The following is a 16,653-nucleotide window of genomic DNA, read 5'->3' as shown; positions in this document are numbered from 1 at the left end:
GTGCCATAAAAAAATAATGAAAAATAAAGAAGTTTGTCATCGGATTAGTTATGTTTACACTTCTCGGTAATCGAGGCCTTTCGAGCTCGGCTGTCCTCTACGTTCGGCAAAAGTAAAAGAATACTAAATATGCCTGGCGTATAAGTGTCCCTGGCCAGACCCGTGTTGCGGACTTATATGTCGATAAAATACTGTACTAACCCAAGATCATCGAAATGTCAATACTTCACGAGAATTGTAGGAACTATTGCCGTCTTCACTCTGTTTACTCGGACTTTTTACATTTTATTTAAAAAACTGCATATTAACATTAATGACAACAGGATCGGCAAAAAAATGATATGGAAAATATTGCTATGATTAGTATAGTAAAAAGCCCGACCAAAGTAAACGGGGAATTTCCGCATTTTGTTATAACATACGTATTGCGCGTTGTACGAGAATCGCGTTATATGAAAAACTCGTCCCAATATGTTTAGCACGTTGTAGGAGCTCTCGTTATACGGGAGTCTACTGTACAACATTTTTGGGGCATCCTGTATGCGGTAAATTTCTATATTTTCTGTGCTCACGCCTCGTAAAACAAAAATATGTGGCACGCGTGCATTTTGGTCGCCCGCACGTCCGCGAAGAGGAACGATCTCGGAACGAGTTGTTGTGCATTTCACCTAATCTGGTGCCGGAAGCATAACTCCTTGGCTCTTAGCTGAAAGAATTTCCGTTTGGCTCTGGTTCACAATGCCGTACAATGATTTCTGCCGTTCTCGAACAGCGCCCACGAGTCCTTTCAAACTCTCGCGTATCTTCGGCGTTGTACAACGAAATAGTTTCTACTCGACAGGGCGTGTAGCAGCTTCTCGTGTTCCGCCATGGTGTTCCACGGGCGCCATGATAAAAAGTTTTATCTCTCGTCGGCTGATAAGCACCCGAGACTCATTATTCCGGCAGCGCATCGGGAACTGAACCAGGTCAACGGGCTCGCGACGAGTACGCGTCGCGTGCAGGTGGATGCTGACGGCAGGGGACGCAAATTGTTATCGGCAAAACGTCAAGTCCAATCAGTCGCGGCGAGATATTTCGACGGATCGACGTATTGTAGGTTTTTCGCGTCGATACGCCTGCAAACGCGTATTCGGACAGAGAGGGAGAGCCGATTCGGCGGCGAGTCCACCGAGCCGTGCGAGAGTCGCCGAAATCCCGACCGAAATTAGCATTTGAAAGCAAATTACAAATACCGAACTTTGATCGGAAAATTCACTTCGTGAAATTGTTCCCTTCGATCGGCCATATTTTACCAACAACTGTAATCTTAATTTAGAATCTGTCTTTAGTAACCTCTTCGCTATCAAATAATGTTTACACTGTCTTAAAGTCGGATACGACGAGAAGCTAAATATTTCACATGTCACCTACTGTAAATCACGTAGCATGTGTTTTGAATTCGTCTCGATGCCCTCTAAATATGCCCAAGATGATGAAACAAACTGTTTTCGAAATTTTTTTACTGATGCAAACTATGTGCACTCCATACGCTGCAACTCTTGTTCTAATCTTGTTTTTGTCAGATAGCTGCAAATCAGACCTGAGGAAAATAGTGTTTTAAATAGTAAATAGTAAATAATCCTATTTAGTTTTTAAACTATGTGTACAACTTTGAAAATAAAATCATTTATTTGAGGCAGTAATTTTTTTGAAAATAGTATTTTATTTGAAGAATATTGAAAATATTTGTTTTTTTTTTTATTTTCAATTTCAATTTTAAATATTGTTGCTGAAAATAATGGTTCGAATTCAAGACATTTACAATGCAAAAAGTCGAATATTTTATTTCGTGTTTCTGGTTGTTAAAATAGAAATATTTTATTTTGTGGATCAAATTGTTGAAATAGAAATATTTTATTTTGAGGGTCAGATTGTTAAAATAGAAATATTTTATTTTCGAAATTGTATATCTTATTTGAAATACTATTTTCTTTAAGCAAAATAAAATCTAAAATATTACATAGTATCTGAAATATTTGTTTCGCCAAATAATGTTGCAATTGGATGACATCGTGCGTCGCGCGTTACAGGTAACACCCTGTACTATCGTATTCAATACGTATACTTAGGCTTTTATGAATGAACAGTATCGCCGCTCGTGAGAAGCAATACACTTCGTTGAACACTCGATAAAAAGCAAATGAATTGTAACGGTGGTGTTTTCAAGTTGGCGATGTCTCGAATTGTTCAATATGGGAACATTTGTTCGAGGAGTCGCTCGGGGAATCAACTGGTAAATGAGTACATATCAGAGGCTATCGGGAAGCCGTTGTGTAATCGTTGCAATTTCGCTGTCCGTTCCAGACTTCCGTAAACTAGAGTTGGCGCTGGCTTCCTCGGTTTATAATTTCTCGAAAGTTTAATTGGTTCAATGGCTGGTTCTATCGGCGGCCAATCGTATTTCAGGGAATCTCGAGAAGGCTTGTCGGCATCGCGGCGCCTTTCGTAACGCGCCGATGCGGTTCCGTAATCCTTCGCGCACTTATATAACCGCACGTGTAACAAGTGAATTTATTTTCCTCGGGTCCGACTGTTCGGTTCGTCGATACGCGATTTAAAAAGCTTGTTTACCCGTCCACCGAATTATGACGCAAAACCAGGATATCCCCCACCCCTGGGGAATTTATAATTATTATTAAACGCACAATACAATAATTCCTCGGGCGCCGATTAATTCGACCGGTTCATCGAGATCCTAGTAAATCGAACGGTCCCCGGTGATATCCACCGAAACGAATCCAGAAGAACCGTCTACTCGGTAACAGAAGCGACCATAATCAAGTCAATTAGACTGTGTGTGTTTGTGTTTGCGCGCACGCGAAAACAAGCCGGGAATACAATTTGTTCGAAGCTCCGTTCTCGAGAAAATCCACTTTGCGAATCCGCCGAGCAAACGTGTCTTTGTAGCCGACTGGCTAATGTGTCTGACCGCTGCCGACCCTTTCCACTTGTAACAAATACCGCCGACGCTATCTGTTTCCCCATCGCTCTTATTATTATCTGCCACAGTAATTCACGTGAAATTATTGTTGAATACAAATAATGCGAAACCTTTGTCGATTGTAACAAACGCTCGTGAATTCGACAATGGGGAAGGACGATAATTAAATCGTCTTTGTACAAAGGCGCGTGCTTGAACAATTTGTTAAAATCCACGTTCTTCGGTGCTGCCGGAAAATAGTCGATCAAAATTGCGAACTGCTTGTTGACCGAATTATTTTTCTGTGTGTTGAACATGAAAAATAATATCTGGACTGCAGATTTTATGCGTTTATCGCAAAAATCGGTAGGGTAAGGTCGCTCAAGTCGTACCCCTTAAGAAAAAAACCGTATAAAACTTAGGATTTATCAAATAAATAGAAATTAAATGTGTTATTCAAAACTTGTGTTAATATTGTTGTTATTTATTATAACGAAATTAGAAAATCTGTATGCTTTCACGTAAAATAAACTAAATCTATAAAAACTAACATCGGTACGACTAAAAGAACCGGTTTCCTAAGTCGTACCTAAGAGTTCAATCAAGCAACAATAATAATTAAAACGTATTTTTCATTAATCTGTTTACATGACACATAGGTATTCAGTTAGTACAAACATCACATACAAATTGTTTTGTTCTTTTGTCACCTCCAGCGCATACATTGTGCACCCATGATTTGCATTTCAAGCATTGAATCATGTTTTCCTCTCGATTTTCTCCACAAATAATACAAAACCAATCGGTTTTCTTCTTTTTAATTTTTAATGCCAATTCCTTTTTATTAATTACTGCGTTTCTTTCATTTGTCGTATTTTTTATGTTTTCTTTATTCTGCGTTGACGTTATTTCGACTGACAAGGTAGTACTACTTAGGAATCTCGTATGGGTACGACTTAAGACACGGCACAAGTTAAATTTAAAGAGTAAACATGACCTAACATTGAATAAAATGAATACAATTTCGTTTCGACCAAACGATTATGTAAATTCTACTGAATTTATATTTAATAAGGAACACAATTTTATCAATAATTTACTTGCAAGATTAACTACCAAACAAATGCATAAAATTATAAGAAAATTGAAATTAACTCGCTTAATGATAGGATTTATAATGAGGCTGGTTTATGCCACACCATAATACGTAAGTAACTTGGTTGAATTAGATGTATTATATATTTGGTTGCCGTTGTATGTGCTGTTGTCGCCATAGTTCGTTCAAAAATCAAGTTAAAAACTTAAGCACTGGTACAACTTGAGCAACCTTACCCTACGTACAATTCAAAACGGTGAACATATATTAACACTTGTGTAGTCAACAAAAATGTATAGATTATTATTTAAAACCTTTCTGTATTTAACATGTTTGCAGAAATTCTCATTATAAGACTGTAAACTAATATATTAGCGAGTAAAGAATGGAGAAATTCAGAGAAATTTTGTAATATTTTTTAGAGGGACATTATCAAATTGTTAAAAAGAAATACAGTAAATGGGTACCCGGTTGACTATACAAGGGTTAAAAAGATTTAAGGACATCAATATCGTATGGGTGGTAGAGTTTATGCTCGCCGAAGATTATAATGGCGATCAAATTTTCTTTTCGACCAGATTAGCGTTCTCCGATGGCCTGCCTATTATTACTTATGTCCCCTGAAAGCTATAATAGCCGGGGTAAGCTCCTCCATATTGTCTGATCGGGCACAGACGAACAAAAGCGAGTAAGTACGTTGGTTCTAAGAAAAGGCGGACATGAAGCCGGTCTACTCCCGAGGCTAGTCTAGGTTACAAAGTTAGTCGACCATTATTTTTGGTCGAGTTGCTCTGTCACGATGTGTATTTCGACCGGGCCGCCAGATACAGCCAGACAACCGGCTGCTCCCGATTAAAATGCAAGGTATGCGGAAAAAGCTTTTACGCCCGCCTGAACCCAGACCTTTATAATTGATTACGTGTTTAGCGCCGTGATATGACCAGCGTTATCGCCGCGCGCGCGGATTTCAGAGGCGTTAAACCTTTCCCCCAGGTATATTTTTACGCCCGGTGCATATATGTAGAGAGAGAGAGAGAGAGAGAGAGAGACATCGTCCCCGTAACAGATATCTTAATTATCGTTCTTTTTATAGAGACGTTGAGCGTTATCTTGCGCAAGTGAATTCTCTCGATGCAGAAAAATCGCAGTGGGACAGTAACGGCCCCGTTCGACTTGACAACTACCACGACTTTTACTCAAATTGTTCGCGCTACAATACACGATAATCTGTTCGATATTTCTACCTCTCTCAGCATACTTTTCTCCGAAAGTATTTCATCAAAATTGTGAATGTACAAGCATTATTCAAGTGTTCGATCAAAATGAAATACAGAAAACATTTTTTTTCGAGGAGATAGACTCGTTTTTCCAGGATTGAAAGGGTACGGGATGCGCCTTCTCATTTCTCAATAATACAAAGATGGGTTTTTGTTAGTAGTCTAAAGCGCCAGATAGAAGATCGACCTAGGTCGCAATCGCCCTCAAAAGTCTTACTTTTTACGTTTACGAGGCGTAATTTGCAATTTTAATTTCGTTTAATCAATTTTACCACGTATTATTAACTCGCTTTCTTGTCTGTCTGTTTCTCTGTTCGGTACAAAGTAATTGATTTTAAACTAACTTCCCGGTGAGCTAGAGACTTGAAACTTTAAACATAGCTGGATGACAATGCAATATTAACTCAATGTTTAAAATCGATTGAAAAATTTCACACACACAAGACTAAAGAGCAGAAAATAATTATTTAAATAAAAACAAATTTTTAATATACCACGTTTCCAAGACGGACTAAAAAGTATAAAATAATTTTTCCTAGCCCCATACAGATTCCTAACCCCATACAGATAGTCCTGAAAATTTGTGATTGTGAATTTTTAATAGCTATGAAAATACTTGTAAGATTTAAAACGAAAAACGTGGGACACATGCAATAGTTGTGTTAGTTTTCTCAACGGCAGCTACTCTCTACACTCCTTACTATAATATTAGATAATTGATGCACTTGAATAAATGTGGTATATTAAAACTTTTTTTTATCCGCTATCTACTTATGACGCAGACATCGCAACGCGGTGAAACGCCGAGGTATTCGAACAGGTATTTGAACAGTTCTCTTGGAATACAATTCACTCCTCCGTTCGCGGGGGCAACCACTCGATAAATCATGGAAGTGCTCCGTTTCCGTGAGCCGGCCAGTTATTTTTATAATCGACCACGAACAATCGCGACGTTCTGTCCCGTTTTATTTTCGGCGATGCGGGTGGGGGTTGCGAACTTCTTATTCACGGCTTTGTCCGCTTCCTTTCACACTTCCGTGCACTTCAAAGAAATGTATTTTTACGTGAGCACCGACGGCTAGACACATGTGCAGCCGAAACAAGCGTCGGCACATGGTCTCATGAGCGATGCTTCGCTCGAGAAGCTGGCCAAAGTACAGAATTTCAGACGGTTTCCACTAAAACTGGAATTCTTACGGTCTTGGGACTGCTGAATTCGAATGTCTTCTCTGTAGACTGCGGATTTTATGCATTTATAAAAAAAAAATCAATAGGATATACCGTCTGCCAAGTGTTCAAAATGATTCACTTCAATTTCTTACAATTGACTTGGACAATTTTTATTTTACTCTTTGTGTGGAAAACTGTAAGTTTATTAACACTAACCGTACTACGACCGGTCAAATGAGCGCTTTGACATTGTTTGTTTTCTAATTATTGATTTTATAAAGACGATTAGAAATTATTCAATACATTTCTTTACTCGAGCACGTATTATTATAAAAATTGTGAAAAATCGAAATAAATTCAGTTCTTGTAATTTTTATAAAACAATATATACATATACAGTGTTCCCGCGGTTGTCGCGAGAACCTCGGGGGTATCGAGTCTCAGGAAACGAAATGGTACTACGTTTTTTACGCGTGTGTGTGTGCCGAACATAGATTTCTTGGATAACTTTTCCAAGTGTAAACGACGATCATGGGTAAAAAACAACGGTGCTAAGCGGGAAATTGTTGTATTGTACTAATGCTATTCCATACCTGAAAATGATACATCAAGTATCATAAAACCTCAATTTAAACACCCTAATATGTACCTTAATTTCTTTGTAGCGCGATCGACCGCCCAAGGCGGAACCCCATAGTAGTGGGGATAAAAAAGTCACATCATCCGCATACCCGAAAGTCATATCAATCGCGGGAATATTGTACATATGTATATCCGATACATTTTGTGCCAGAGGCACGTTAAGAGGCACGTCTTTACAGTTCGAAAAAAAGTCGCGAATGAGGAATGCTCAAGCCACAAACAGAAGAGCAACTGTCCTATAAACAATTGTCCCATGCTGGGGACAATATATAATATATATTGACTGTAGATACAATGTATATACAGGTCAAGAGCCAATTCAATCGATCCTTCCTATAAAACTAAACCTATTACCACTACCGGTCAAATGACCGGTTTTATATTTTTCATCTTATAATTATTGAAATTATGACGTTGCTTACATGCCAATCTATTCTATACATTTCTTTACCCAAGCACATATTCTAATAAAAATTGCACAAAATTTAGATACATAGCGCCTTTTCATTGTTATAAGCTAAAACATTTTAATCGCTTTTAGTGCTCGGTAGGCTTACAATTAGTGTTAAAGAAATAATAGACTGATTTTGTTCTTTGTTTATGAAATAAATTCCAACATACATAAAGATCCACATTGAAAAATGCTATATACGTACCTCGAAAGTTGAATTTCGGCCAGTTTTTCGAGAATCCTCAACATTGTAAGCGCGACGTCCTCCTCTGACGTTCATTCGACTCGCATACGTCGTCCTGACGTAAATGTGCCTCTCGACGCAAGAAAAGAAACCGGAACTGACGCGTGTACGGCCGTCGAACGAACACGTCCGTGACACTTCCTGCGAGGCACGGGCTAGAACCGAAATTTTACAGGTCAGTTATTTTTACGACCCGGTTACAAGTACGCTGCCTTCATCAAGTGCAACTCGCGGCGTTCATCCCGCGATCGGACGCTGCTCGTGCGACTTCCGGTTAGAAATGGATCGCGACGCTTCCTTTCAACAAATGGCATTCATTTTTCGTCCCACTTTCATGTGAAACAGATGCAGACTCTATTTTCTGTCATTATTATGTCGGCAACATGCTTCTCATTCTCATTACGAAAAGATTTATAGATGTAATTGTTCGACTGCGGATTTTCTTTGAAGAATGCCTGTGTATTATCTTCAACTTACTGAAATTTTATTCAAATATAATTTGATTGCATAGTATTTACAAGAAGTAGAATTAGAAGGTCACGATCAAACTAATCAAACGCATCAGCCGACTCTTATTCGCATCGATAGCGTCATAAATCAAAACAGCAATTGTTTCAAGGGTACACGAGCATTTACAACACCGAGTAAGACTATTATCACAGTTCTCTACAGCTTTGACGTCATATCATACCAATGTTTCCACTCTAACACGACGTCATTACTAAGCTTTAATAATTCTGTCGATTCAATCCGCCAATTTCTCAGCAAATGAATGCCATGCATTACGATTTAAAACAACAATATTCATAGAGAAATATTACGAGTTCCTTCGCTGTCGTCAACGCGAGTGACGTTAGTAGCGAACCGTGTTAAAGAAAGATGACTCGGTGAACTCGTAATCGTAGAAGTATTTGCTATTATTCTGTATAAATAGAGCATTCTAGTTCAGTATTCTATTAATACTAAATGTGACTACTATTGATCGTTGCAATCGGCCTACTACTCCTGCTTCGCATCTATAAATTAACCATTATTAATACCAAACTGTTCCACCGAGAGCTCTCAATTTTTCTCAAGTCAGTTTATTCGTTTAAATTACTCCTACTCATTTTTATAACGCATCTCATAAATGCATAAAATCCGCAGTAATTTATTTTAAATTACACCCACTCATTTTCGTTATAAATGCGTAAAATCCGCAGTATTTTATTTTATATTACACCCACTCATTTTAGTTATAAATGCATAAAATCCGCTGTGTATTAATTAGCAACGAAGAGGTAGAATGAGAGCATATGTAAAATAATTTTCACAACCACATATGACAAAATAGCAGTTGCTTAATGGCAAAATGCGGCGAGCGAAATCCTCGGCGTTTCTAGGAGAACTCTCGAGAAAATCCCGGTTTTTCCGACAGAGAGCTTGAACCTCGATGTTCTCGTCAGATCGGAGCGTACAATCTCGAAAGTGTACACTTTGGGTTAGTGGAGCATGGCACGGGAATTCCAATCTTTCTAATTACTTAGGCTCCGGTGGCCAACACCTGGAGAGAATTTTGCGCGTCTTGTCCCGTCTCGTCAGTGAAATGAAACTCGCCGTGGCATCGGCTCGAAAATCATTTTTCCGGGCGTCAATGAGAAGCGAATTTCGTAAATTACGATCGGCACGTGACCGGGCGCCATCGACTTATCCGAATCCATCGGAGCCGATCGGCCTCCGGTGTACGGTCGATCGATGGATCCTTTAATTATTACACACGCCCGCTGCTAAAAATAATCGCGACCCGTTTCCCCGGATAGCTCGAATCGTTGCACTGGAAAAACGCTCTCGAAAAGGATCGATCGATCTCGCGGCCGGCTTTCGGTCTTCCGGAAGGGAGGCCGGCACCGGAAGCCGGACTGGTTTACCCTTATACGCGAAGACAGCGTCGCTCGTCAAAGGAACAGCCGGTGCAACGGAAAAGTGAGAGTACACACGACTACCTTGAGCCTGATTCCACCAGTCGAGTGGGCGCAGAAATTTATTTTATACACCGGGTGTCTTGAAATTCTCGTTGCCCGCTCTCGCCTTCTAAAGCATTTCTTTGTACCGGTTAATTGTATTGTGCATTGTCAGGTTATTCTTTTCAAATCGATTCTCTCTTCGAGAGAAGATTACCGGGACACCTTGTTGTCCGACAGACAATCGGCTCGTTATTCCTTGCTGATCCGATGTTCGCGCTGCACGTGCACGTTGTTATTGCAATCACCGACGTGAATTGTTACCCTTCTGAAATTCATGCGTTCTACGGGGTGTCCGAAACTGATAAAACCACTTATCTAGTTCAAGAGCATTTCATCGGACGATCTAGAAACGTTTAGAAATACGTGGACACGCGTATCACAGAATTTCAACAAAGTTGAATTTTGTACCGGGAAATACGGAATAAAAATTTTAATCAAAATTGAACTTTTTTCATATTCTGAGGAAGTAGAACGTACACTTTTGTCTCCTGTAAATTTCTAACAGCAAGTTGTATGTATATCCCCCGCAAAGCCTCTATCCGTTAAGTTATTCGCAAGTGGAACTTCTAAAGTTACCGTGTCTCCTTATAAAGCGTAAACTTTATAACTTCGTGGACGCTTCGCTTCACCGTTCTTCTTGAAACTTCAGGACCATCGATAACAATTCTTTTTTTTTCTACCTGAGACCGCGCCCCCTTTAGTAACTAACTTATCGACGATACAGCGACGAAACATTCACTGAACCGTGCCCGCATGTTTTCCTCGATCGTTCTACATCGAAGGGTAATTCAAAATGTCGACCTTTACCATTAAAGACTTCTCATGATACAGTAAACGAAACCGCAGCTAGTGGAAAACAAGGACGGTTTCCAATGCACACAATACAATTTGAATAATACTCGATCCATTAGTCATTGTTCACACTCTTTGTTCCACGCTTAGTTAGAATTCTTATCTTTGTTCAAAGATCACGGACTACCGTAATCTTATCTATTTTTCATTGTTGAAAGCGTGTTTAACTAAACTGACGAATGCATGAACGACCGGATAAAAGTATATAAATGCTTTCGATGAAAACGTGATTATACTGTAACAACAAGAACCCTGCGCATATTTTCCCTGATTTTCACTTTTCTCGCCAAGAATCCGGTCCCCAAGCAAATGCATCCATCAACCACCTATGCAACAGTTCTCTACGACTTCCGCGAGCCTAGAACCAGTCGCTGCACTTCCTGGTGCATTCCAGACCACGGTAGAAGGGGTCTCGGTTGAAAAGGAGGTCGCCCATTGCTTCGAACACTGTTCCACGGTTTGCCAAAGCAGATCTGGTTGTTTTTGTTTTAAATCTTGACGTTAACTTTTCATGGTTTCTGTTACAGGGACGCGAGATGCATCGGAGGGTGGGATACAGCAACTACGATGGCAAGATCGCCGGCCTGTACGACCTGGAGGAGACACTCGGCCGCGGTCATTTCGCCGTCGTGAAGCTAGCTAGGCACGTTTTCACCGGCGAGAAGGTCGCAGTGAAGGTCATCGACAAGAGCAAGCTCGACGAGATCTCGAGAGCGCACCTCTTTCAGGAGGTGAGGGAGCGAACAGAAAAGCCTAGACGTTCTTTCAGCAAGGGGATGTGTGGTGTGGTTGTCGGTTTCTCGCTCGTCGATACGAGCCACCGCCGCCGTGTATCCTTCTCTTTCCTTCTTCCCTCTTTCCCTCCTTTTGTTCCTAGCTGATTCCCCTCCGGCTGTCGCGTGAATGAGAACGCCCCGCATAAAGGAGGCCGTCGAGGAAATCGAAACGCATGCTAATACCTTCCCTTACACCTCCTACCCGCCGCACCGTGACGTGCTCCGTTCTCTCCTCCCTTCTGTGTTTACCCGAGTGCTGCTCGGCCTCGGCGGGGTGGTTTTTATTTTAACGCGAGCGATGTAACAGTCTGCGACTCTCAGACTGCTTTATCGACTGCCAAAGGACGTTGGTCTGCGCCGGGTTTCTTAACCCTTTACGGCCTCCGTGACTCCTTGCCGTTCCTGATTACTCCACGCCTGCTTCGACATTTTCGGATAGCGTCGCGCAGTCGGACAAACCGATGAATTCTGTGTCGAAGTCAAAGAACTTTTGATAGAAATGAGACAGAGCGATGATTTTTTAAAAATTAAACCCGAAATATTGCAGAATATGGGAAAAATAGAGAAATAAACTTTCAGAGTTTCAAGAATATTTCATTCTTATTTTTATCACGAGAAGTTAAAAAACGCGTTGACCAGAAGTAAGTTAAAAAGATTATGAATTCATCGGTTTGTTCCACTGTGCGTCGCACAGGTTCATTGTCTTTGAATAATTAAGGATTTAACGGTATTCCTACTGCGGTTTCATGCATTATCCTATTTCGACTTACCTTTTTTCTGTAGGATTATTTATTCTGTATATTCAACGAAATAGATTTACCGAATAATTTCTCTTTAAAAAGTAACGTTTACTAGGAAAAATAGCATGTTTCTTCTGTTGAATCCGTTACGCGAGGAGGATGGATACACTTTCGTGTTTTGTTGTTTATTTACCTCGAGATTCCGATGCCGAGTCGCAATGTAAATTACATTATAATTGCACTCGTTATGCGTTAAATCGTTCTAGATTCCTATCGTTTCGCTTCACTTGTGTATGTGTGGGTATTCGTGGTTGAGAAATCATCTGATTTACTGTGTGTAGCTAATCTCCGGATGTTTATGTACGGTCACGTTTTTACAGAGTAATTTATGGAAGTGGGAGTTTAGATGGAGACATTGTCGTGTTCACATTTTCTCTGATCTTATTTAGCTGCCAACATTATGCACACATTAACGGCGCGCTTCTGCCTTCTTCTAAATTCATACTTTATGCAAATGTGAACCATTAACCATTTTTCTATTTGGAAGACGGTTTTATTTCAAATATTTTCAGAGATGATTTTTCTTGAAAAAATCAGGAATGCCATATAAATGTATACGATCCTCTGATCTTTGCGCTGCATGGATTAAATAGTGAATTATTCTTGATTGCACGTTTCCACGTAATTTTCGGGTGGTGGACGCTATATCCACAGACGATCAATGCGCACCTATTTTTAAAGTCGCTCGAAATCGTGCGGAATGCACGGTTCTACGGTCGAGTCATTATTCAGAAACGTGAGGACAATGGAAAATGTGTGGACGCGTTTCAGAAAAGATTTTCCCAGCGTTTCAACGCGTTCAAACAACTATTAGGACTTTCAAATCATTTTCTTTTGAACCAAACGGAAACAGTTTACGAAGTTTCTTGTACGGTAAACATTCTTTTTTAAGCAGAGTGGAAAGTAGTCGAGATTGATTGCAATACCCGGCAGCCTTGTTAATATCATGCATTCCGGTAGGAACCGGCGAGATTTCTCTTTGACGGAAAGGTATCATTCGCTTCGTTAGTCATAGAGCGAACACATATTTCGCCGCGGCGATTGAGGATTAATTGGAAGGGATTTATCCGATTGCAGAACATATTGGTCGGAACAATGGTTCTATCGGGTTGTAACGTATGGAATCCCTGCTCGTAGGTGGTATTGTCCGCAGAGAAAATAAAATCGCTTGCCAACGATCGTTTTTGTTGCCGCGACTGAAATGGCCAACTTGCCCGCGCCCCCATTAATTACAAAATTCTTTTACAACTGCCTACGCCTGCCCCGCTGCCGCGGAAGCTGCAAAACCGTTCCACATTTCATTGGAAACTTTTTCCAACGAAGTATCTCTCCACTCTCCCGTTGAATGCTACGTCCCGGTTTGTTTGCACGCTCTCCGGCCGATGTTTATTCAGATTGTCAGCCACGAAGAAAAGCAAATCATCGACCGAACGAAAATGAGCTGTTTGCCAGGCTCTAATCACGTCCGTCGAACACGTACGCGTTCTTCTCTCCTCCTATAAATTGTTTCCGTTTCGAAGCGAAGAGACACCGGCGTGTCACGGGTTGGTGTACAGTGACAACCGGCCGTGTGCTAAAACTGTCAATTTCAACCAACACCTGAACTCGCTCGCCGATGCCATACGTAGTCTCGATACATGTTTGTGAAAAATTTCAAAAATCAAAGATTACCATGCGCACACGATGCCACAGTGGCGAATTCGGCCACAATTCGTGTCTTGAAATCTATGATGAATTATTGAAACAATTGACAATTGTGTAATGGACTTTATAAAGGACAACGCTGTACAACCTATCTGCTTCAATTTTTCGAATCAATTAGTTTTGTTCGGTTTTCAGGCTTTTTCAATGGAGGTTCCAGGAGGCGGAGGAATTCAGTTTCGACATCTGCTCGACATCTATCACTTACCATCGCTATCTTCTTGGGTGCCACACAGCTTGGGTGAGATGTCGAGCAGATGTCGAGAATGAATTTCTCTGCCTCCTGGAACTTCCATTGGAAAATCCTGAAAATTAATAAAAATTAATTAATTCGAAAAATTGAAGCAGATACATTGGTTTGTAGAGCAAGAAAAAAGACTTGCGAATGCGTGTGTAAAACGCGGGAATTTATTACACAACCCAATAGATTATAAATAAAGTACGTTGAACAAATTTTTCAAATTCAGATAAAAGTTTGGGCACCGACACTTCGGGCACCGAGCATGTATCGAGGCATTACAGTGGTTGGATCGCTCGGCTTCCTACGAGCCTAATTTCCATCGTACCACGTTCAAGCCTAACGACCGATTGCGTAAGATCCGTTCGACGGCCATATCGCGTAGGAAAGATCTACGGAACGATTCCGCCTCGAACCTTGTAGATCTCGTTAAGGTCAACGAGATAATGGCGCGAGAGGTAGGGGAGGATTGTGCACAGAGGGGGGAAAAAAGGAGAAAGGGTCGTTGACCAGTTTATGCCAGCCGCATTGCACACTGTACCATCTTTCTTTGTTTGCCCCCGCCAGGTGAGATGCATGAAGCTGGTGCAACATCCGAACGTGGTCCGGCTTTACGAGGTGATAGACACCCAGACGAAGCTCTACCTGATCCTGGAGCTCGGCGATGGCGGTGATCTCTACGATTACATCATGCGGCACGACAGCGGCCTCAGCGAGGAGGTAATGTCCCGATCGTAACGACTTCGCGAATGAAGCCTTCGCGATAAATTGATAATAACACGTCTGGCACGTTTGACGGAAACGATAAAAATATTCGACGCCCTCCCGCCGGCTGTTTTAATGGAGTGTTTTTCCTGTCTACGCGGTCTTATCGCGTCTATCGCCGATTAAACTAGTAATGCGAGAGAAAAACGATCGTTCAGATGAAACGGAATGTTTTAATGGCCCTTTCGCGCGTTTAGAATGAATGAAACCGTGCTGCAAAAATAGTCGGGCAAACAACAAAGAGCGTCTGTTGTTGCGACTACTTGGGGTCTTTGATACGGAAAGCGTTTTTCTTAATGGGAAAGATAATGACGTTGATAAAACTCGTTGCACGCGACACACATACAAACGTTAATGCAAATTTAATGGTCGAATCCTGACTCCTAAACGAGATCCTGAAAGCGCTAGAATTTTTACACGAACTTAAGGCAAGGTGAAAAGATCCAACCATTAAATTCGCAGAAAGACTTCCATTGATAAACCAAAATTCAGATCAACGAACCTGATTATTCTAACAAATACAACAAACGTTGACCTAAGAGCACTCTGTACTGCAACATACGGTTTTCTCTTTTGTCTGTAAGATAAGGGATGTAAAAATCGAAGAGGAAGTAAGAGATAGGAAAGAAGAAACTCGGAAGAAAATCGGATTCCTATAACCTACATTCAGAATTCTTCTTTCGAAAAGTAATTGAACGTAACGTAATAATGTAGAAAAAATTTCGAAGCGCACAAAGCGTTCCTGGATCTCCGTAGAAAAGTGCTGCGAGGAAATCTAAAACGGTGATAAAACGTGCTCGGTGAACAATCCAGCGCATAGTTCGGTCGATTCTTTTTCCTCGGAGGAGAGGAAGCCTCGAGTAAGGCAGTCCCTTTGTCGAAGGTACACTGATACGCTTTTAATCGACCGCAGGTGGCCAGGACCTATTTCCGGCAAATAGTCAGAGCCATATCGTATTGCCATCGATTACACGTGGTGCATAGGGACCTGAAACCCGAGAACGTCGTGTTCTTCGAGAAACTGGGCACCGTGAAGCTCACCGACTTTGGATTTAGTAATAGATTCTGCCCTGGCCAGAAGCTCGAAACTTCTTGCGGCTCGCTGGCCTATTCCGCGCCGGAAATTCTGCTCGGAGATAGCTACGATGCTCCTGCTGTTGGTACGTACGCTGGCTAAACAATTTAATCTCTTCCCAGTTCGAGGAACAATTTCAACTATGCCTTCAGCGAGCTAAAGTTCGCTCCTACACCCGCTGCACAGTGCTGCGATTCGATGTGGTAGCTGGACAAAACCTTCTTTATGATTTATGATAATAATACATACAAAGTGTGCAGATATTGGAAATATTATAGCTGTATATGTAGATATTTCTGCTTCTTCACATAACGTATCTATGTATACAGGATTTCTCCAAAACGTATTTATACAATCCATTAAGATGATTGTCTTACCGAAAATTCCTGCAAACTTCGAAAAGTTCAGATCGTGAAATAACGATCACAGTCACTAAAAAATATAAATATTGTTCATTTTCGCAGATTTCCGCATTTGAAAACTTTTACATGAAAGGAAAGTTTAAAGTTTGCTCTAATGCTACCAACAAAAATTTTTTTAAAATTGTTGAATTAATTAAGACAACGAAACGTACTTTTGCCGTTAGTTTCCATACTAAAAA

The 16,653-nt window shown here is 40.8% G+C and overlaps 1 protein-coding gene across 2 annotated transcripts in view; it reads left to right on the top strand.

The window, feature by feature from the left end:
- Nucleotides 1–16,653, top strand: part of Snrk (SNF related kinase) — a 42,252-nt gene that overhangs the window by 15,337 nt on the left and 10,262 nt on the right. For both annotated transcript variants that reach the window (XM_076425654.1, XM_076425653.1), the window contains 3 exons: nucleotides 11,225–11,428; nucleotides 14,780–14,932; nucleotides 15,891–16,137. In XM_076425654.1, the coding sequence (XP_076281769.1) occupies nucleotides 11,234–11,428; nucleotides 14,780–14,932; nucleotides 15,891–16,137 (595 nt within the window). In that variant the 5' untranslated portion in view covers nucleotides 11,225–11,233. The remainder of the gene's footprint in view (nucleotides 1–11,224; nucleotides 11,429–14,779; nucleotides 14,933–15,890; nucleotides 16,138–16,653) is intronic.

Source organism: Lasioglossum baleicum, chromosome 6 (assembly GCF_051020765.1).
Source record: "Lasioglossum baleicum chromosome 6, iyLasBale1, whole genome shotgun sequence".
In the NCBI taxonomy this organism is placed as follows: domain Eukaryota; kingdom Metazoa; phylum Arthropoda; class Insecta; order Hymenoptera; family Halictidae; genus Lasioglossum; species Lasioglossum baleicum.
The sequence above is the reverse complement of the archived record's forward strand: the minus strand, read 5'-3'. Positions and strand labels throughout refer to the sequence as shown.